Consider the following 22,956-nt stretch of genomic DNA (forward strand, 5'->3'; position numbering starts at 1 on the left):
GTTCATAGTGTAGTTCACGTGTTCATAGTGTAGTTCACGTGTTCATAGTGTTAGTTCATGTGTTCATAGTGTAGTTCATGTGTTCATCGTGTAGTTCATGTGTTCATCGTGTAGTTCATGTGTTCATAGTGTAGTTCATGTGTTCATAGTGTAGTTCATGTGTTCATCGTGTAGTTCATGTGTTCATCGTGTAGTTCACGTGTTCATAGTGTAGTTCACGTGTTCATAGTGTTAGTTCATGTGTTCATAGTGTAGTTCATGTGTTCATAGTGTAGTTCATGTGTTCATCGTGTAGTTCATGTGTTCATTGTAGTTCACGTGTTCATAGTGTTAGTTCACGTGTTCATTGTGTAGTTCATGTGTTCATAGTGTAGTTCATGTGTTCATAGTGTAGTGCATGTGTTCATAGTGTAGTTCATGTGTTCATAGTGTAGTTCACGTGTTCATAGTGTAGTTCACGTTTTCATAGTGTAGTTCAGGTGTTCAGTGTAGTTCATGTGTTCATAGTGTAGTTCATGTGTTCATAGTGTAGTTCATGTGTTCATAGTGTAGTTCATGTGTTCATAGTGTAGTTCATGTGTTCATAGTGTTAGTTCATGTGTTCATAGTGTAGTTCATGTGTTCATAGTGTTAGTTCATGTGTTCATAGTGTAGTTCATGTGTTCATAGTGTAGTTCACGTGTTCATAGTGTAGTTCACGTGTTCATAGTGTAGTTCACGTGTTCATAGTGTAGTTCACGTGTTCATCGTGTAGTTCATGTGTTCATCGTGTAGTTCATGTGTTCATCGTGTAGTTCATGTGTTCATAGTGTTAGTTCATGTGTTCATAGTGTAGTTCATGTGTTCATAGTGTAGTTCATGTGTTCATAGTGTTAGTTCATGTGTTCATAGTGTAGTTCATGTGTTCATCATGTAGTTCATGTGTTCATAGTGTAGTTCATGTGTTCATCGTGTAGTTCATGTGTTCATAGTGTAGTTCATGTGTTCATAGTGTTAGTTCATGTGTTCATAGTGTAGTTCATGTGTTCATCGTGTAGTTCATGTGTTCATAGTGTAGTTCATGTGTTCATAATGTAGTTCATAGTGTAGTTCATGTGTTCATAGTGTTAGTTCATGTGTTCATCATGTAGTTCATGTGTTCATAGTGTAGTTCATGTGTTCATAGTGTAGTTCATGTGTTCATAGTGTAGTTCATGTGTTCATCGTGTAGTTCATGTGTTCATAGTGTAGTTCATGTGTTCATAATGTAGTTCATAGTGTAGTTCATGTGTTCATAGTGTAGTTCATGTGTTCATTGTGTAGTTCATGTGTTCATAGTGTAGTTCATGTGTTCATAGTGTAGTTCATGTGTTCATCGTGTAGTTCATGTGTTCATTGTAGTTCATGTGTTCATCGTGTAGTTCATGTGTTCATAGTGTGGTTCATGTGTTCATTGTAGTTCATGTGTTCATTGTAGTTCATGTGTTCATCGTGTAGTTCATGTGTTCATTGTAGTTCATGTGTTCATCGTGTAGTTCATGTGTTCATAGTGTAGTTCATGTGTTCATCGTGTAGTTCATGTGTTCATCGTGTAGTTCATGTGTTCATTGTAGTTCATGTGTTCATCGTGTAGTTCATGTGTTCATCGTAGTTCATGTGTTCATCGTGTAGTTCATGTGTTCATCGTGTAGTTCATGTGTTCATTGTAGTTCATGTGTTCATCGTGTAGTTCATGTGTTCATCATAGTTCATGTGTTCATTGTAGTTCATGTGTTCATCGTGTAGTTCATGTGTTCATAGTGTAGTTCATGTGTTCATCGTGTAGTTCATGTGTTCATAGTGTAGTTCATGTGTTCATCGTGTAGTTCATGTGTTCATTGTAGTTCATGTGTTCATCGTGTAGTTCATGTGTTCATAGTGTAGTTCATGTGTTCATAGTGTAGTTCATGTGTTCATGTAGTTCATGTGTTCATAGTGTAGTTCATGTGTTCATAATGTGTTCATCATGTAGTTCATGTGTTCATCGTGTAGTTCATGTGTTCATAGTGTTCATAGTGTAGTTCATGTGTTCATAGTGTAGTTCATGTGTTCATAGTGTAGTTCATGTGTTCATAGTGTAGTTCATGTGTTCATCATGTAGTTCATGTGTTCATAGTGTAGTTCATGTGTTCATAGTGTAGTTCATGTGTTCATGTAGTTCATGTGTTCATCGTGTAGTTCATGTGTTCATAGTGTAGTTCATGTGTTCATAGTGTAGTTCATGTGTTCATAGTGTAGTTCATGTGTTCATAGTGTAGTTCATGTGTTCATAGTGTAGTTCATGTGTTCATCGTGTAGTTCATGTGTTCATTGTAGTTCATGTGTTCATAGTGGTGTTCATGTGTTCATGTAGTTCATGTGTTCATCGTGTAGTTCATGTGTTCATTGTGTAGTTCATGTGTTCATAGTGTAGTTCATGTGTTCATAGTGTAGTTCATGTGTTCATTGTGTAGTTCATGTGTTCATCGTGTAGTTCATGTGTTCATTGTAGTTCATGTGTTCATCGTGTAGTTCATGTGTTCATAGTGTAGTTCATGTGTTCATCGTGTAGTTCATGTGTTCATAGTGTAGTTCATGTGTTCATCGTGTAGTTCATGTGTTCATCGTGTAGTTCATGTGTTCATTGTGTAGTTCATGTGTTCATAGTGTTAGTTCATGTGTTCATTGTGTAGTTCATGTGTTCATAGTGTAGTTCATGTGTTCATAGTGTAGTTCATGTGTTCATTGTGTAGTTCATGTGTTCATCGTGTAGTTCATGTGTTCATCGTGTAGTTCATGTGTTCATCGTGTAGTTCATGTGTTCATTGTGTAGTTCATGTGTTCATAGTGTAGTTCATGTGTTCATAGTGTAGTTCATGTGTTCATTGTGTAGTTCATGTGTTCATCGTGTAGTTCATGTGTTCATTGTAGTTCATGTGTTCATCGTGTAGTTCATGTGTTCATAGTGTAGTTCATGTGTTCATTGTGTAGTTCATGTGTTCATCGTGTAGTTCATGTGTTCATTGTAGTTCATGTGTTCATCGTGTAGTTCATGTGTTCATAGTGTAGTTCATGTGTTCATCGTGTAGTTCATGTGTTCATAGTGTAGTTCATGTGTTCATCGTGTAGTTCATGTGTTCATTGTAGTTCATGTGTTCATCGTGTAGTTCATGTGTTCATAGTGTAGTTCATGTGTTCATCGTGTAGTTCATGTGTTCATAGTGTAGTTCATGTGTTCATCGTGTAGTTCATGTGTTCATTGTAGTTCATGTGTTCATCGTGTAGTTCATGTGTTCATTGTAGTTCATGTGTTCATCGTGTAGTTCATGTGTTCATAGTGTAGTTCATGTGTTCATCGTGTAGTTCATGTGTTCATCGTGTAGTTCATGTGTTCATCGTGTAGTTCATGTGTTCATTGTAGTTCATGTGTTCATCGTGTAGTTCATGTGTTCATCGTAGTTCATGTGTTCATTGTAGTTCATGTGTTCATCGTGTAGTTCATGTGTTCATCGTGTAGTTCATGTGTTCATAGTGTAGTTCATGTGTTCATCGTGTAGTTCATGTGTTCATTGTAGTTCATGTGTTCATCGTGTAGTTCATGTGTTCATAGTGTAGTTCATGTGTTCATCGTGTAGTTCATGTGTTCATAGTGTAGTTCATGTGTTCATCGTGTAGTTCATGTGTTCATTGTAGTTCATGTGTTCATCGTGTAGTTCATGTGTTCATAGTGTAGTTCATGTGTTCATCGTGTAGTTCATGTGTTCATCGTGTAGTTCATGTGTTCATCGTGTAGTTCATGTGTTCATCGTGTAGTTCATGTGTTCATTGTAGTTCATGTGTTCATCGTGTAGTTCATGTGTTCATAGTGTAGTTCATGTGTTCATCGTGTAGTTCATGTGTTCATATGTTGATGTGTTCATACATGAACACGTGAACACATGACACAGGGAGACCACCTCTCGATGCATGGTCATGGTGGCGTCTCCAGGCCTCACCAGGGGGTCTCCCTCGGTGTCGCTCTGGGACACCTGCTTGGAGGCGGCCCCCTCCTTGGAGGCGCTGTAGCCGTCGTAGCCCACGTCCTCCGGCCTCAGCTGCAGCAGCGCCTGGCCGTCCGGCTGCAGGGCGGCGGCGCTCCACGGGAACGTGTCCTTCACCCACTTGGACGGGTCCTCCCACGCCACTCGCTTGCCGTAGAGCTGCGGGGGAGAGGAGGCGTGAACGGAGGCGCTCTGTGGCAGTGTGACCCGTGAGCCTCGACACCAGAGAGGTCGAAGGTCACCATCTTCTGGGTCTCATTATCATTTAAAATGAAAGTGTCGACATCTAATTCATCTAATTGGTTACGGTCCTCGTCTTTGGATTGGCTGGACACACCCGACCATTAGAGATGTTAAAATGACTTAGTTGGCTGGAGAGCAGGGGCGTCACACTCAGGTTTCACTGTGGGCCACATCAGCATCATGGTCGCCCTCTTAAAGGGCCAGTGTACCTCTATAAACTACTTCCGTACATATTGTTAAATAACTCTCTTTGTATTTGATTATTGTTTATTTGAGTGTAGAAATATTGTACATAAGAAAATGTCTCTAATATTATAACATAAATCCATTTAATTTGAAACCTTCAAAATAAAAGCACGTCTTTTGAAATTTCTTGAAGAAAAGGTGATCATATGTCGAATTCGGCCCGCGGGCCTTGTGTTTGACACCTGTGCTGTAGAGCAAAGAACAGCATAAACTATGTTATCATGGTGACTGGCTCCGCCCACTTACGGTCAAAAAGAACTGGTGAGTGAGCAGGTTAAAGTTTCGTGAGCGACCTCTGCTGGCGGAGGGATGTAACTGCGCTCTCAGAGTAAATCACAGCCGGGTGTTGACAATGATTTCCTTCATAGGAAATGGCCTCAGGCTCCAGTAAAAGTGTTGAGTGAACTATAGTTCATGGTTCCGAATTCTCAAACGTGAATATTTCATGTTTTTCCTCTTGTGGTTTGAATAATCTGAATGTTTTCTTTGGACTGTTTTACAAACCAATCAATCCACTAATGAAGAGAATAATCAGCAGATTAATGCATAAATGAAAAACAACCGGTAACTCTATCTGTCACATAAACGCACCATGTGCTTCTGACATGTAGTGGAGTAGATGTATATTTATATAAAGTCACAGAGCTTCAGTCCAGTAGTCCAGGACGTACCTGCAGCCCCTCCCTGACGGCCTCCAGCAGGTAGGGCACCAGAGAGTAGTTCCACAGGTCGGTGAACCAGACCCGAGAGCCTTCTACGTCCATGGGGCAGGACAGGAGGAGCCGGGGGCCTGGGGGACACAAGGGCCCAGGTGAGTGTCCACTCAGGTACCGGCCTCACAGTAGAGACCGAGCATCTACCCCTCAGGTATAGAGACAGAGCATCTACCCCTCATGTATAGAGACAGAGCATCTACCCCTGAGGTATAGAGACAGAGCATCTACCCCTCAGGTATAGAGACAGAGCATCTACCCCTCAGGTACCGGCCTCTCAGTAGAGACAGAGCATCTACCCCTCAGGTATAGAGACAGAGCATCTACCCCTGAGGTATAGAGACAGAGCATCTACCCCTCAGGTATAGAGACAGAGCATCTACCCCTGAGGTATAGAGACAGAGCATCTACCCCTCAGGTATAGAGACAGAGCATCTACCCCTCAGGTATAGAGACAGAGCATCTACCCCTGAGGTATAGAGACAGAGCATCTACCCCTCAGGTATAGAGACAGAGCATCTACCCCTCAGGTATAGAGACAGAGCATCTACCCCTCAGGTATAGAGACAGAGCATCTACCGCTCAGGTATAGAGACAGAGCATCTACCCCTGAGGTATAGAGACAGAGCATCTATCCCTCAGGTATAGAGACAGAGCATCTACCCCTCAGGTATAGAGACAGAGCATCTACCCCTCAGGTATAGAGACAGAGCATCTACCCCTCAGGTATAGAGACAGAGCATCTACCCCTCAGGTATAGAGACAGAGCATCTACCCCTCAGGTATAGAGACAGAGCATCTACCCCTCAGGTATAGAGACAGAGCATCTACCCCTCAGGTATAGAGACAGAGCATCTACCCCTCAGGTATAGAGACAGAGCATCTACCCCTCAGGTATAGAGACAGAGCATCTACCCTCAGGTATAGAGACAGAGCATCTACCCCTCAGGTATAGAGACAGAGCATCTACCCCTCAGGTATAGAGACAGAGCATCTACCCCTCAGGTATAGAGACAGAGCATCTACCCCTCATGTATAGAGACAGAGCATCTACCCCTGAGGTATAGAGACAGAGCATCTACCCCTCAGGTATAGAGACAGAGCATCTACCCCTCATGTATAGAGACAGAGCATCTACCCCTCATGTATAGAGACAGAGCATCTACCCCTCAGGTATAGAGACAGAGCATCTACCCCTCATGTATAGAGACAGAGCATCTACCCCTCAGGTATAGAGACAGAGCATCTACCCCTCATGTATAGAGACAGAGCATCTACCCCTCAGGTATAGAGACAGAGCATCTACCCCTCAGGTAAAGAGACAGAGCATCTACCCCTCATGTATAGAGACAGAGCATCTACCCCTCAGGTATAGAGACAGAGCATCTACCCATGAGGTATAGAGACAGAGCATCTACCCCTCATGTATAGAGACAGAGCATCTACCCCTCAGGTATAGAGACAGAGCATCTACCCCTCATGTATAGAGACAGAGCATCTACCCCTCAGGTATAGAGACAGAGCATCTACCCCTCAGGTATAGAGACAGAGCATCTACCCCTCAGGTATAGAGACAGAGCATCTACCCCTCAGGTACCGGCCTCTCAGTGGAGTCGGCATGTGACCCTGACCTATGGTGACGTCGGAGGAGCTGTGTGCCTCCAGGAAGCCGTTGAGGTGCTGCCAGGTCTTGGGGATCCAGTCGATGACCTTGATGAGGTCGTTGCTGCGCATGTTCTTATGGATCTCCGTCTCGATCAGCTTCCGCCGCAGGAAGCGGCCCAGGAAGCCTTTGACGGGCTCCGTGTGGTTGGTGCACAGCACCCACCTGCACAGGGCGACGGGCCGAGGGGTCAGCTCAAGAGCATCCTGCAGATGTCGGGCTCATTTCTCAAAGTGCATCACAGACCTGAAGTTGTGGTGCAGCTCCAGGTTGGGAGAAGAGGAGACCCCCTGGTTCATGGTGCCGATGACATACGGGCTGCAGGGAGACCGAGACCACGTCAGTGTCACCACCGCGCTGCCGTGGTTCTCTCTGCTGTCGAAGAGAACCCCCTCTGCATCCCCCACTCACCATCGGTGGTACTTGCAGTTGAGGAAGCCGTTGAAGATGTCTCCGAGGGAGCCGACGTGGTGCAGGTTGTCCAGGATCACCACGGTGGGCGGCTCGGAGTCCGCGTCCTCGGAGCCGCACTGCTCCGCCAGGCTGGACAGGTACTGACGCAGGTCCTGGGTCAGAGGGCATCACCATGACGACCCGAGTCCCTCTTTCCCATTCATGTTAAAACCTCTTAAGCCCTTTTTGATATTGTGTTATAAACTGTCTAAAACATTATAATAAACATGAGCAAATAATAAGATAAGATCTATCATCTGTTTTGAAATATCTCATTGTGTTAAGCATCTTTGGCCCAACAAACATTTTAGGGGTGTGTCTTGTTTATTTTATTTTGATCATTATTGGTATTTGTATTTTATTATTGTCTGGTTTGTTATGTTTACGGTATTTGTAACTTGTTCTTCCTTGAAGGAAAAAAAAGAAAAATCAAATAAACACATTTGGATTAAGATGATCTCCTCTTCCTACCTTGCTGGAGTTGTGGTCCACGTTGAAGCTGGCCACGTTGTGCTCCGTCACCGGCTGCCCCATCTGGGAGAGGATGTACTCGGCCAGCTTGGCGGCCATGAAGGATTTGCCGGTGCCGCTGGGTCCGGAGAGGATGATGCGCCGATGCTCCATCAGCAGGTTGAGGTACCGCTGGATGATGGGCTTTGGGATCAGCGTGTCAAACACCAGGCTGTCGATGCTGTTCTCCTTCACACCTAGGAGGGGGAGGGAGGGAGAAGGGGGGATAGAAGAAAAGAAAACTCATGCAAAAAGTATTTCTCTACTCTAGAACTCTTTTCTAGTTCAGATTAAAAGTCTTTCTCTACCCCAGAACTCTCATTCCAATGCAGTCGCAGCGTGTTTACCCTTGAGGTTGACCTTGATGACGTTGTTGTCTCCCACCAGGTAGCCGCAGGGCAGCAGCTCAGGCACTTGGGAGGCGTGGGAGCGCAGTACCTCTCCTATCCTGTAGGAGACGATGCTGTCGGAGCTGAGCCCCAGGCTGGTCAGAGGGTCCACCCGGAACAGGTACTCCTGCAGGCGGGGAGGGGAACTGCACTTTGGATGATGCTCACATACAGGCTGGGATGAGCGTCTTTCTTTTTAAAAACATATTAATTATTACAAACTCAGCGTAAATGAACATCGCCCGAATCGCATCGCCTGAATCACGCCACCCAATTTGCGCCGTCCGGAAAAATGTAGAGTACGTAGAGACTCTGGACTAAACATCGGTCCTCGGGTTCTACGAGTCACAGTGTGTGATGAGTCAAGGTGTGTGATGAGTCAAGGTGTGTGATGAGTCAAGGTGTGTGATGAGTCAAGGTGTGTGATGAGTCACAGTATGTGATGAGTCACAGTGTGTGATGAGTCACAGTGTGTGATGAGTCAAGGTGTGTGATGAGTCAAGGTGTGTGATGAGTCAAGGTGTGTGATGAGTCACAGTGTGTGATGAGTCACAGTATGTGATGAGTCAAGGTGTGTGATGAGTCAAGGTGTGTGATGAGTCAAGGTGTGTGATGAGTCACGGTGTGTGATGAGTCACGGTGTGTGATGAGTCAAGGTGTGTGATGAGTCAAGGTGTGTGATGAGTCACAGTGTGTGATGAGTCAAGGTGTGTGATGAGTCAAGGTGTGTGATGAGTCACGGTGTGTGATGAGTCACGGTGTGTGATGAGTCACGGTGTGTGATGAGTCACAGTGTGTGATGAGTCACGGTGTGTGATGAGTCAAGGTGTGTGATGAGTCACAGTGTGTGATGAGTCACAGTGTGTGATGAGTCACAGTGTGTGATGAGTCAAGGTGTGTGATGAGTCACAGTGTGTGATGAGTCAAGGTGTGTGATGAGTCAAGGTGTGTGATGAGTCAAGGTGTGTGATGAGTCAAGGTGGGTGATGAGTCAAGGTGTGTGATGAGTCACAGTGTGTGATGAGTCAAGGTGTGTGATGAGTCAAGGTGTGTGATGAGTCAAGGTGTGTGATGAGTCACAGTGTGTGATGAGTCAAGGTGTGTGATGAGTCAAGGTGGGTGATGAGTCAAGGTGGGTGATGAGTCAAGGTGTGTGATGAGTCAAGGTGTGTGATGAGTCAAGGTGGGTGATGAGTCAAGGTGTGTGATGAGTCAAGGTGGGTGATGAGTCAAGGTGTGTGATGAGTCAAGGTGTGTGATGAGTCAAGGTGGGTGATGAGTCAAGGTGTGTGATGAGTCAAGGTGGGTGATGAGTCAAGGTGTGTGATGAGTCACAGTGTGTGATGAGTCAAGGTGTGTGATGAGTCAAGGTGTGTGATGAGTCAAGGTGGGTGATGAGTCAAGGTGTGTGATGAGTCAAGGTGGGTGATGAGTCAAGGTGTGTGATGAGTCAAGGTGTGTGATGAGTCAAGGTGGGTGATGAGTCAAGGTGGGTGATGAGTCAAGGTGTGTGATGAGTCAAGGTGGGTGATGAGTCAAGGTGTGTGATGAGTCAAGGTGGGCACCGCCCCCTGAATATCTTCGCCGGGCTCGTTTACCTTGAGCAGGCGGCGGATGACCCCGTCCAGGACGTCCCACTTGGTTTTACCGCTCACGCCGATGGACCCGATCAGGTACGCCTGGCCCTGAGTACCCTGGGGGGGTCAGAACAGCAGGAGTCAGAACCCATGAGACCGACCCGGGGTCTCGGCCGGAGGAAGGAGACTGACCTTGGTGCCGTACGGCCCGTTGCCGATGGCGACCACGATCCGCACAGTGCGGCCCTCTTTGCGCAGGTTGCCCTCGTAGCCGTCGTCCAGCAGAATATCTGCAGAACGAGTTCAGTCATTACAAACTAACCACGCGCTGGATTAGAGCTGCGGACCCCGAGGGAACGAGAGAGAGATCACGGGTTTCCCTCGTGTGATCATTACTTTTGCATTTAATCAATGTTTCCAGAGGGATGAAGAACGAGCGACTGCGTGTTCAGAGAATGAACAGAGAGGGAAGAGAAGAGAGGGTTCAAGAGAAAGAGGTTTGTTTGAGGGACCAGGAGGGGGGCTGGTGTCCTAAAGGAACCAGGAGGGGGGCTGGTGTCCTAAAGGAACCAGGAGGGGGGCTGGTGTCCTTAAGGAACCAGGAGGGGGCTGGTGTCCTAAAGGAACCAGGAGGGGGGCTGGTGTCCTTAAGGAACCAGGAGGGGGCTGGTGTCCTAAAGGAACCAGGAGGGGGGCTGCTGTCCTAAAGGAACCAGGAGGGGGGCTGCTGTCCTTAAGGAACCAGGAGGGGGGCTGGTGTCCTAAAGGAACCAGGAGGGGCTGGTGTCCTTATGGAACCAGGAGGGGCTGCTGTCCTTAAGGAACCAGGAGGGGCTGGTGTCCTTAAGGAACCAGGAGGGGGGCTGCTGTCCTTAAGGAACCAGGAGGGGGGCTGCTGTCCTAAAGGAACCAGGAGGGGGCTGGTGTCCTTAAGGAACCAGGAGGCGGCTGCTGTCCTAAAGGAACCAGGAGGGCTGCTGTCCTTAAGGAACCAGGAGGGGCTGGTGTCCTTAAGGAACCAGGAGGGCTGGTGTCCTTAAGGAACCAGGAGGGGGGCTGCTGTCCTTAAGGAACCAGGAGGGGGGCTGGTGTCCTTAAGGAACCAGGAGGGGGGCTGCTGTCCTAAAGGAACCAGGAGGGGGGCTGCTGTCCTTAAGGAACCAGGAGGGAGGCTGGTGTCCTAAAGGAACCAGGAGGGGGCTGGTGTCCTTAAGGAACCAGGAGGGGGCTGCTGTCCTAAAGGAACCAGGAGGGGGGCTGGTGTCCTTAAGGAACCAGGAGGGGAGCTGGTGTCCTTAAGGAACCAGGAGGGGGGCTGGTGTCCTTAAGGAACCAGGAGGGGGGCTGCTGTCCTTAAGGAACCAGGAGGGGGCTGGTGTCCTTAAGGAACCAGGAGGGGGGCTGGTGTCCTAAAGGAACCAGGAGGGGGGCTGCTGTCCTTAAGGAACCAGGAGGGGGGCTGGTGTCCTTAAGGAACCAGGAGGGGGGCTGGTGTCCTTAAGGAACCAGGAGGGCTGCTGTCCTTAAGGAACCAGGAGGGCTGCTGTCCTTAAGGAACCAGGAGGGGCTGGTGTCCTTAAGGAACCAGGAGGGCTGCTGTCCTTAAGGAACCAGGAGGGGGGCTGGTGTCCTTAAGGAACCAGGAGGGGGCTGGTGTCCTTAAGGAACCAGGAGGGGGGCTGGTGTCCTTAAGGGACCAGGAGGGGGCTGGTGTCCTTAAGGAACCAGGAGGGGGGCTGGTGTCCTTAAGGAACCAGGAGGGGGCTGGTGTCCTTAAGGGACCAGGAGGGGACTGGTGTCCTTAAGGAACCAGGAGGGGGCTGGTGTCCTTAAGGGACCAGGAGGGGGCTGGTGTCCTAAAGGAAGCAGGAGGGGGCTGGTGTCCTTAAGGAACCAGGAGGGGAGCTGGTGTCCTTAAGGAACCAGGAGGGGGCTGCTGTCCTAAAGGAACCAGGAGGGCTGGTGTCCTTAAGGAACCAGGAGGGCTGCTGTCCTTAAGGAACGAGGAGGGGGCTGGTGTCCTTAAGGAACCAGGAGGGGCGGGTGTCCTAAAGGAGCCAGGAGGGGGGCTGGTGTCCTTAAGGGACCAGGAGGGGACTGGTGTCCTTAAGGAACCAGGAGGGGCTGCTGTCCTTAAGGAACCAGGAGGGCTGGTGTCCTTAAGGAACCAGGAGGGCTGCTGTCCTTAAGGAACCAGGAGGGGGGCTGGTGTCCTTAAGGAACCAGGAGTGGACTGGTGTCCTTAAGGAACCAGGAGGGGGCTGGTGTCCTTAAGGGACCAGGAGGGGGCTGGTGTCCTTAAGGAACCAGGAGGGGGGCTGGTGTCCTTAAGGAACCAGGAGGGGGCTGGTGTCCTTAAGGGACCAGGAGGGGACTGGTGTCCTTAAGGAACCAGGAGGGGGCTGGTGTCCTTAAGGGACCAGGAGGGGGCTGGTGTCCTAAAGGAAGCAGGAGGGGGCTGGTGTCCTTAAGGAACCAGGAGGGGGGCTGGTGTCCTTAAGGAACCAGGAGGGGGCTGGTGTCCTTAAGGGACCAGGAGGGGACTGGTGTCCTTAAGGAACCAGGAGGGGGCTGGTGTCCTTAAGGGACCAGGAGGGGGGCTGGTGTCCTAAAGGAACCAGGAGGGGGGCTGGTGTCCTTAAGGAACCAGGAGGGGGCTGGTGTCCTTAAGGGACCAGGAGGGGGGCTGGTGTCCTTAAGGAACCAGGAGGGGGCTGGTGTCCTTAAGGAACCAGGAGGGGGGCTGGTGTCCTAAAGGAACCAGGAGGGGGGCTGGTGTCCTAAAGGAACCAGGAGGGGGGCTGGTGTCCTAAAGGAACCAGGAGGGGGGCTGCTGTCCTTAAGGAACCAGGAGGGGGCTGGTGTCCTGAAGGAACCAGGAGGGGGCTGGTGTCCTAAAGGAACCAGGAGGGGGGCTGGTGTCCTTAAGGAACCAGGAGGGCTGGTGTCCTTAAGGGACCAGGAGGGGCTGGTGTCCATAAGGAACCAGGAGGGGGGCTGGTGTCCTTAAGGAACCAGGAGGGGGCTGGTGTCCTAAAGGAACCAGGAGGGGGGCTGGTGTCCTTAAGGAACCAGGAGGGGGGCTGGTGTCCTTAAGGGACCAGGAGGGGGGCTGGTGTCCTTAAGGGACCAGGAGGGGGGCTGGTGTCCTGAAGGAACCAGGAGGGGGGCTGGTGTCCTAAAGGAACCAGGAGGGGGGCTGGTGTCCTTAAGGAACCAGGAGGGGCTGGTGTCCTAAAGGAACCAGGAGGGGCGCTGCTGTCCTTAAGGAACCAGGAGGGGGGCTGGTGTCCTTAAGGGACCAGGAGGGGGGCTGGTGACCTGAAGGAACCAGGAGGGCTGGTGTCCTGAAGGAACCAGGAGGGGGGCTGGTGTCCTTAAGCAACCAGGAGGGGAGCTGGTGTCCTAAAGGAACCAGGAGGGGGGCTGGTGTCCTAAAGGGACCAGGAGGGGGGCTGGTGTCCTAAAGGAACCAGGAGGGGGGCTGGTGTCCTTAAGGGACCAGGAGGGGGGCTGGTGTCCTTAAGGGACCAGGAGGGGACTGGTGTCCTTAAGGGACCAGGAGGGGGCTGGTGTCCTAAAGGAACCAGGAGGGGGGCTGGTGTCCTTAAGGGACCAGGAGGGGGCTGGTGTCCTTAAGGAACCAGGAGGGGGGCTGGTGTCCTAAAGGAACCAGGAGGGGGCTGGTGTCCTTAAGGGACCAGGAGGGGCTGGTGTCCTTAAGGAACCAGGAGGGGGGCTGGTGTCCTAAAGGAATCAGGAAGGGGGCTGGTGTCCTAAAGGAACCAGGAGGGGGGCTGGTGTCCTAAAGGGACCAGGAGGGGGGCTGGTGTCCTTAAGGAACCAGGAGGGGGCTGGTGTCCTTAAGGGACCAGGAGGGGGGCTGGTGTCCTTAAGGGACCAGGAGGGGAGCTGGTGTCCTTAAGGAACCAGGAGGGGGGCTGGTGTCCTTAAGGAACCAGGAGGGGGGCTGGTGTCCTTAAGGAACCAGGAGGGGGGCTGGTGTCCTGAAGGAACCAGGAGGGGGCTGGTGTCCTTAAGGGACCAGGAGGGGGGCTGGTGTCCTTAAGGGACCAGGAGGGGGGCTGGTGTCCTTAAGGAACCAGGAGGGGGGCTGGTGTCCTTAAGGAACCAGGAGGGGGCTGGTGTCCTAAAGGAACCAGGAGGACGGGTTCTGTTGTCGTTCTGGATTCAGACCTGAACCTGAACACATCCTCCGAGCAGCTGGAGAACACATCGAGGGTGAAACTCGTGTTTATCTTCAGGGGACTTGACTCCCGTCACGGTGCGTTCACTGGTCTCTGTAGAAAGTCAGAGCGCTGCAGCTCGAGTCCTCACTAGGACCAGGAAAGAGGATCACATCAGTCCAGGTCTGAGGTCTTTGCACCCAGGTGGTCTGGGACCGGTCTACTTCCTGGTCCAAGAGTCAGAACTAAACCTGGAGGGGCAGCGTTCAGGTCGTCGGATCCACAGACCTGGAACAAGCTCCCTACAAGCTGCAGGTCTGCTGAGACCCCCAGAGACCCTCAGAGACCCTCAGAGACCCCCAGAGACCCTCAGAGACCGTCAGAGACCGTCAGAGACCCCCAGAGACCGTCAGAGACCCTCAGAGACCCCCAGAGACCCTCAGAGACCCCCAGAGACGCTCAGAGACCCCCAGAGACCCTCAGAGACCCTCAGAGACCCTCAGAGACCCCCAGAGACCGTCAGAGACCCTCAGAGACCCCCAGAGACCGTCAGAGACGCTCAGAGACCCTCAGAGACCCCCAGAGACCGTCAGAGACGCTCAGAGACCCCCAGAGACCCTCAGAGACCGTCAGAGACCCTCAGAGACCCCCAGAGACCGTCAGAGACCCCCAGAGACCCCCAGAGACCGTCAGAGACGCTCAGAGACCCCCAGAGACCGTCAGAGACCCCCAGACACCGTCAGAGACCCCCAGACACCCCCAGAGACCGTCAGAGACCCCCAGAGACCCCCCAGAGACCTCAGAGACCCCCAGAGACCCTCAGAGACCCCCAGAGACCCTCAGAGACCGTCAGAGACCCCCAGAGACCCTCAGAGACGCTCAGAGACCCCCAGAGACCGTTAGAGACCCCCAGAGACCGTCAGAGACCCCCAGAGACCCCCAGAGACCGTCAGAGACCCCCAGAGACCCCCAGAGATCGTCAGAGACCCTCAGAGACCCCCAGAGACCGTCAGAGACCCCCAGAGACCCTCAGAGACGCTCAGAGACCCCCAGAGACCCTCAGAGACCCCCAGAGACCGTCAGAGACCCCCAGAGATCGTCAGAGACCCTCAGAGACCCCCAGAGACCGTCAGAGACCCTCAGAGACGCTCAGAGACCCCCAGAGACCGTCAGAGACCCCCAGAGACCCTCAGAGACCCCCAGAGGCCGTCAGAGACCCCCAGAGACCCTCAGAGACGCTCAGAGACCCCCAGAGACCATCAGAGACCCCCAGAGACCCTGAGACCCCCAGAGACCCCCAGAGACCCTCAGAGACCGTCAGAGACCCCCAGAGACCCTCAGAGACGCTCAGAGACCCCCAGAGACCGTCAGAGACGCTCAGAGACCCCCAGAGACCGTCAGAGACCCCCAGAGACCCTCAGAGACCCTCAGAGACCGTCAGAGACGCTCAGAGACCCCCAGAGACCCTCAGAGACGCTCAGAGACCCTCAGAGACCGTCAGAGACCCCCAGAGACCCCCAGAGATCGTCAGAGACCCTCAGAGACTGTCAAAGTGTATTGCCTCACTACCCCCCCCCCCCCACCTCGATACCCCCGCCACCATCTCCCCCCCCCCCCCCCATGAGCCCACCTGCCATGATGCTGTCCGTGATGTTCAGGTTGTTGAGCGACCGCCCCAAGGACTGGCGGGAGGAGGACGAGGACGTGCTGGAGGTCTCGGAGGGCGGCCGGGCGCTCTTGGGGGGCGTGGCTGTGGGCGTGGCTGTGGGCGTGGCGTTGCCGCTGGACTTCAGGCGGTCGTTCTCCGCCTTCAGCGCCTCGATCTCGTTCTGGTGGTCCACAGACAGACGGGTACGGGCTCGTGACGATGCGTTCAGGGACTAGAGCGGCAGAATGAAGACGGAGCCGACCAGGAGGGGAGCTCTGGGGGCCGGGCCTTCCCCCCTAGAGCCCCTCTATAGAGCCCAGCGCCAGGCGGGGCCCTCACCTGCATGCGGTTCATGGCCTCTCGGATCTGGTCCAGGTGGTGGGCGGAGCTTAGCGCCTCCAGGCGGATGTCCGTCAGCTTGAGCTCCTTCTCCCTCAGCTCGTTCTTGAGCAGGAGGATGGTCTCGGCCTCGGCCTCGGTGCATTCACAGAGCCTGGGGGGGGGGGGGACATCAGGGGAAACATCTTCTCCCCCATTGATCAACTACCACCACCGAGCTGCAGCTCAGAGGTCAGAGGTCATGATGCTCACACCAGGCACAGGTCATGGAGTTAGAGGCCACGCTAAGTCCAAAACACTACAAGTCACATTAGTGTCGTCCAGTGTGAACGTTACAAAACGAGCTCTGTGATGTCATCAGCTGCCACACGGCACAGGTGCATGCTGGGTAGCCTCCCCCTTCATTCAGCCTGACCGGACCCTTCAGAGGGCCCTTCAGCGCCAACATGCAGAGGAAGAGTCACACACACACACACACACACGCACACACACACTCCCTGAGCCCGCTGTGCAGGGCCCGCTGTGCAGGGCCCGTTACCGGGATCGGTGCCGGTAGATCACGTGACCGTTTGGCCTTTTCTTTGGGGCCCAGATGGGGGAGGAGCAAACACAGGTTCTACAGCGGGGCGTTGAGGAAGAGGAAGGTCAGGAGAGGTCAGAGAGGTCAGAGAGGACAGACCGAGAGGTCAGAGGTCAGAGAGGACATAGGACAGACCGAGAGGTCAGAGGTCAGAGAGGTCAGAGACAGACTCAGATGATGACGTGGTGACGTACTCGGCGGTGGAGGCCGAGCCGTGCAGCGCGGCGCCGCCGGCCTGCCGCTGCAGACGGGGCGACGGCGGCCGCGAGTCGCTCATCTCCTCTGACTCGTCCGGCGCCGACTGGGATTTATTCTTCTTCTTGCTGAAGGCGTGTTTCAGGGAGCTGCGCAGCTGCAACACAGAGACGGGGGGGGGGGGGGTCACTGTGGTGTTCCACAAAGCATTCTGGGTAAAGAGGGACGAGGGGATCCGACTTTAAACGACCCCACACACACACACACACATACAGAGGGGTGAGCAGGCGAAGGAACGAGGGGGCAGGACCACAAGGGGGGAGGAGTCAGGGGGAGGAGTCAGGGAGGGGGTGTATCCATGTCGACGGTTAGAGAGAAGGAAAAAGAAGAGGTTGCTCTCAGGGGGGAAGGAAGGAGGAGACAAGGGGGCGAAGACAGGATGGGGAACAACCACAACACACACACACACACACACACACACACACACACACACACACACACACACACACACACACACACACACACACACACACACACACACACACACACACACACACACACACACACACACACACACACACACACACACACACACACACACACACACACACACACACACACACACACACACACACACACACACACACACACAACACACACACACACACACACACACACACACACACACACACACACACACATACACACACACACACACACACACAACACACACACACACACACACACACACACACACACACACACACACACACACACATACACACACACACACATACACACACACACACACACACACACACACACACACACACACACACACACACACACACACACACACACACCAAACACACACACACACACACACACACACACACCACACACACACCAAACACACACACACACACATACACACACACACACACACACACACACACACACACACACACACACACACACACACACACACACACACATCACACACACACACACAGAGACACACACACACACACACACACACACACACAGAGGACACTGGGAGCCACTGACCTGAGCCGGGATGGAGTCGGCCACCTGGAGATGCAGAACACACGTAAAGTTAAGCCACGCCCACTCTGAGCATGCTCAGTTCTGCCCAGACACTCAGACGTCTAGCGATGACGTCATCACCTCCTCACCGGGTGATGTCATGGTAGATCAATAAAGATGACTGAAGCTCTTTAAATCAGCTTCATTCCACAGAGACATTTAACCCTTTAAGAGCGGATTACAAATACATCAACTGAATAATTCAGTGTTTAGATGTGATTATTTATTCATGTATTATTAACCTACCCAGCTCTTCTTCTTCTTCTTCTTGTCCTCGGCGTCCTTGCCCAGGCTGCCCATGCTGGAGTGGCTGGCCGCGCTGTTGATGCTGGACATGCTCTCTGACGAGTGCTGCCGGCGGATCCGCAGCTCTGCAAGGGAACCAGAACCAGAACCGTCCTCAGAAGACGGGTCACCAGGCCGCGGTCCATGGACCCGCCTCTCTGAGCACGGCCGCTAGACAGCAGCCGGTGACACGGACCCCCCTCCAGCATGCTCAGGTTCATTTGTAGCCTCTAGTTCAGGGGCGTCAAACTCGTGTTCACCGTGGGCCACATCAGCATCATGGCCGCCTCTTAAAGGGCCGGTGTACCTGAAATACTCTATAAACTACTCCCGAATATATTGTTAAATAACTCTCTTTGCATTTGATTATTGTTTATTTGAGTGTAGAAATATTGTACATAAGAATATTTCTCGAATATTAAAACGTAAATCCATTTAATTTGATACTTTCAAAATAAAAGCACAGGATTTTTTTTAAACGTCGTCAGGGGCCACATAAAATGTCGTGGGCTTGTGTTTGACACCTGTGCTCTAGTTGAATAAATAAGAATATAACTTAGCATATCTTCATGGTTCAGACATGTCAGGTCAGCTCGTCTCAAGGAACTGACTCTGAAGAGTTTTGATACTTTAAATCAGAGGTGTCAAACACGAGGCCCGCGGGCTAAATTCGGCCCGCCGCGTCATTTTACGTGGCCCCGACGACTTGAAAAGACACGCGATAACTTTTGTTCAAGAAACTTACGAAAAATATATTGTGTGCTATTATTTTGAAGGTTTCAAATGAAATGGATTTATGTTATAGTATTACGAGAAATGTTCTCATGCACAATATGTCTACACTCAAATTAACAAGAATCACATGCAAAGAGAGTTATTTAACTATACGTTGGCAGTATATACGTTTATATGTTTCAGGTACACCGGCCCTTTAAAACATGCACCGCAGCCTCACCCCGGTTCGTATGGATGTGAATGAATGTTGGTGGTGGTCGGAGGGGCCGTAGTCGCTGATTGGCTGCCACGCTTCCGTCAGTCTGCCCCAGGGCAGCTGTGGCTACTGATATAGCTTACCACCACCGGTATGACTGTGTGTGACTACTGGACTCTGAATTGTAAAGCGACTTCGAGTGTCTTGAGAAGCGCTATATAAAATAAATGATTATTATTATTATTATTATAAGAGGGGGCCATGATGCCATAAAGTGATTCAGGTTGTCTTATAGGATTATTTAAGGCTTCCCAAAACTGACATACGCACACACCACTTCATGTACGAGGGTCTTGCCCCCCCCCCCCCCCGGGGCCCTCAGGCCTCATGGGTATTAACCTGCTGGCTCATGCTGCCCCCCCGTTACCTTTGTGCAGGTGGTCCGGGCCGTTGAGCGCCACCTGGATGGCGGTCTGCGCGTCGGTGTTCTGGGTCTTCAGCCCCTCGATGGTTTCCCTCAACTCAACCAACTCCGTTTCCTGGAGAGGGAGAGAGAGGGAGAGGGAGAGCGAGAGAGACAGAGGGAGAGAGAGAGAGACAGAGGGAGAGAGAGAGAGAGAGAGAGAGAGAGAGAGAGAGAGAGAGAGAGAGAGAGAGAGAGAGAGAGAGAGAGAGAGAGAGAGAGAGAGAGGTGTTCAGATCTTCTTCGTCTGGATGAGTGTGTGGAGACCAAGTCGTGGACGTGGTGTTGCCATGGCGAGGGAATGAGAGAGTCTCCCTGCAGGGCACTTTTTAAAACTTGTGAAATTACATTTAACTTTGTTAAAAAATAATAAATAAACGTATTTAGGCTGACAGGATATGAGCAGGATATGAGTATCATAAAAATGGCAATAATAAGACTATTAGACAATAATAAGACTATTAGGCAGAAGCTACAGACAGAGCCACCGGGTGGTCCGGTCTCTCCTCTCAGAACCATCAGAACCAGCTCTGCTACCTTTTGTTCGGCCGTCATGGTGAGGCTCTGCAGGCGGCAGGTCATGTGACTCAGGCTCTTCTCGAAGGCCGCCACCAGGTGAGCCTGCAGACGCCCAGAGAGACACAGGTGAGTCACAGAGAACAGCTGTTGTATGTCAACGTGAACACTAAAGAACCAGAACCTACACAACACACACAGGTCATTAAGGGGGTTTATTACTGCAGCTCATGCTCTGAGACACCTGTGAGGCCACACACACACACACACACACATACACACAGATACGGATATGAGGAACTAGAGGGCGTCTGAAGGATTCAGATTCCTTCCAGAGCGTCGGCGCCCCCGACAGAAGTCGTGCAGAGCAGCCGTCAACACTCACGTTGGCAGACAGCTGGGACGTCAGGGTCGCCACCTTCTCCTGCGACGCGTCCAGCTCCCGGCGGAGCTTTCTGATTTGCTGTTTGGGGAAAGAGAGGAAGAGGAGACGTCACACTGTCTGCCGGCCACGGTGATGTAAGCTGTGCAGCGGCAACGAGACGCGGGGGTGAGGTGTGACGGGAGGGGTTACCGTGGAGTTCTGGATGGTTTGGCCCTTGATTGAAAAGAGAAGAGCAAATATTAACACAATGTTGCCTCATCAAAGTGTGTGATGTGTAGCGGTGTGATGTGTAACGGTGTGATGTGTAGCGGTGTGATGTGTAGTGGTGTGATGTGTAACGGTGTGATGTGTAACGGTGTGATGTGTAACGGTGTGATGTGTAACATGTAACGGTGTGATGTGTAGCGGTGTGATGTGTAATGGTGTGATGTGTAACGTGTGATGTGTAATGTGTGATGTGTAACGTGTAACGGTGTGATGTGTAACAGTGTGATGTGTAGCGGTGTGATGTGTAGCGGTGATGTGATGTGTGTGATGTAACGTGTGATGTAGGTGTGATGTGTAACGGTGTGATGTGTAACGGTGTGATGTGTAATGGTGTGATGTGTAACGGTGTGATGTGTAACGGTGTGATGTGTAACGGTGTGATGTGTAGCGGTGTGATGTGTAGCGGTGTGATGTGTAACGGTGTGATGTGTAACGTGTGATGTGTAACGGTGTGATGTGTAGCGGTGTGATGTGTAACGGTGTGATGTGTAACATGTAACGGTGTGATGTGTAACGGTGTGATGTGTAACGGTGTGATGTGTAGCGGTGTGATGTGTAATGGTGTGATGTGTAACGGTGTGATGTGTAGCGGTGTGATGTGTAACGGTGTGATGTGTAACGTGTGATGTGTAGCGGTGTGATGTGTAGCGGTGTGATGTGTAATGGTGTGATGTGTAACGGTGTGATGTGTAACGTGTAATGGTGTGATGTGTAACAGTGTGATGTGTAGCGGTGTGATGTGTAGCGGTGTGATGTGTAACGTGTGATGTGTAGCGGTGTGATGTGTAGCGGTGTGATGTGTAGCGGTGTGATGTGTAGCGGTGTGATGTGTAGCGGTGTGATGTGTAACGTGTGATGTGTAACATGTAACGGTGTGATGTGTAGCGGTGATGTACGGTGTGATGTGTAGCGTGTGATGTGTAGCGGTGTGATGTGTAGCGGTGTGATGTGTAGCGGTGTGATGTGTAAGCGGTGTGTGATGTATGTGATGTGTAGCGGTGTGATGTGTAACGGTGTGATGTGTAGCGGTGTGATGTGTAGCGGTGTGATGTGTAACGGTGTGATGTGTAGCGGTGTGATGTGTAGCGGTGTGATGTGTAGCGGTGTGATGTGTAACGGTGTGATGTGTGACGGTGTGATGTGGAGCAGGAAGCTGCTCAGGAGGACGTGCAGACGGACAGAACTTCATCTTCCTCACCTCTGAATGAGCTTTCTCCTCCGTCTGTAAGGAAGAATCACAGGAAGAAAGATTATTCCCTCTGGGTTCAAGCGAGCCTCTTTTAGAGGAGCAAGAGAACATTGAGCCACGAAGAGAACATCAAGGAATGTTCACAACAGAATTCAACCGAACTTCAACAACCGAAGAACCACCCCCGGCTGAGCTTCAGGTCGTCTCCGTTTCATCCTCATGCTCTCGCAGCGTTAGCCGTGCTGTGATGTCACGCCTTCAGGAAGCTTCTACTCACCGCTGAGTACAACGAAGACGTGCTGGACACCAGAGACAGAGAAGAGCCGTGGACTGCAACCGGAGAGAGAGACGCGAGGGGTTAATCATGTGAGCCCACAGTATTACAACCTTTGACCTGTAAATGCTTATGTATGGACTCAGAACCGAGCCGTCGGCCCGGAGCCCATGACATGGTGGAGCTCCTTCTGGCCCCGTACCTTCGTCGGTGCTGTCCCTGAAGGAGCCGGAGCGGCTGATGGCCCTCGGCCGGTCCTCCAGGGAGGTGGCGCTGCCCCCTAGTGGATGGCCCTCCCCGTACAGGTCGAAGGAGTCCTGGGCCGGGATGCTGTTGGAGCGGCTCATGCCGGTGCCGCCCGGCGGCAGGCTGTACTGGCCGGTGCTGGTGGGGCTCACTGTAGGGGAGCCGAACACACGATATCTGAGTCGATAACCTCTATATCTCCCACGGTTACATCCCAGGGGTCAGACGAGCACCTGAACGCATCGATCATTCAGTTCAGAGTGTGTTGTGTCGACGTCACACACCGCTTCACACATGAAACATACAAACATTTTAAATTAAGATATTTACAAAAAACTATTTTAAATCGTGAGAAAAAAAGAAAAAAACCGATAGATGATCGTTTATGGATGATCATCCCTGCAGAATAACTGAACTAGTGACTACTAGAGGTCTGTGGGGCTCATTTAGATTTGTGCTCTGAGTCAAAGGTCACATGACCTTTCTCCGGTGTGTGTGTGTGTGTTCCTCTGG

The 22,956-nt window shown here is 51.3% G+C and overlaps 2 protein-coding genes across 4 annotated transcripts in view; one reads left to right on the top strand and one right to left on the bottom strand.

Annotated features, from left to right (window-relative positions):
• osgep (O-sialoglycoprotein endopeptidase) overlaps positions 1-22,956 on the top strand; it is a 265,288-nt gene that overhangs the window by 28,337 nt on the left and 213,995 nt on the right. The gene's annotated exons all lie outside the window — the stretch shown is intronic.
• The window catches only part of nav3 (neuron navigator 3), a 68,294-nt gene that overhangs the window by 1,066 nt on the left and 44,272 nt on the right, over positions 1-22,956 (bottom strand). For all 3 annotated transcript variants that reach the window (XM_056425151.1, XM_056425149.1, XM_056425152.1), the window contains 21 exons: positions 22,400-22,594; positions 22,201-22,253; positions 21,933-21,956; positions 20,657-20,680; positions 20,468-20,545; positions 20,104-20,187; positions 19,531-19,642; positions 18,134-18,258; positions 17,849-17,872; positions 16,780-16,937; positions 16,006-16,159; positions 15,649-15,847; positions 10,024-10,121; positions 9,853-9,948; positions 8,213-8,381; positions 7,827-8,062; positions 7,314-7,468; positions 7,149-7,220; positions 6,871-7,067; positions 5,198-5,316; positions 3,993-4,196 (listed from right to left, as the gene is read on the bottom strand). In XM_056425151.1, coding sequence (XP_056281126.1) covers positions 3,993-4,196; positions 5,198-5,316; positions 6,871-7,067; positions 7,149-7,220; positions 7,314-7,468; positions 7,827-8,062; positions 8,213-8,381; positions 9,853-9,948; positions 10,024-10,121; positions 15,649-15,847; positions 16,006-16,159; positions 16,780-16,937; positions 17,849-17,872; positions 18,134-18,258; positions 19,531-19,642; positions 20,104-20,187; positions 20,468-20,545; positions 20,657-20,680; positions 21,933-21,956; positions 22,201-22,253; positions 22,400-22,594 — 2,576 coding nt within the window. The remainder of the gene's footprint in view (positions 1-3,992; positions 4,197-5,197; positions 5,317-6,870; positions 7,068-7,148; positions 7,221-7,313; positions 7,469-7,826; positions 8,063-8,212; positions 8,382-9,852; positions 9,949-10,023; positions 10,122-15,648; positions 15,848-16,005; positions 16,160-16,779; positions 16,938-17,848; positions 17,873-18,133; positions 18,259-19,530; positions 19,643-20,103; positions 20,188-20,467; positions 20,546-20,656; positions 20,681-21,932; positions 21,957-22,200; positions 22,254-22,399; positions 22,595-22,956) is intronic.

The sequence above is a fragment of the Pseudoliparis swirei genome, chromosome 10 (genome assembly GCF_029220125.1).
Source record: "Pseudoliparis swirei isolate HS2019 ecotype Mariana Trench chromosome 10, NWPU_hadal_v1, whole genome shotgun sequence".
NCBI lineage: Eukaryota > Metazoa > Chordata > Actinopteri > Perciformes > Liparidae > Pseudoliparis > Pseudoliparis swirei.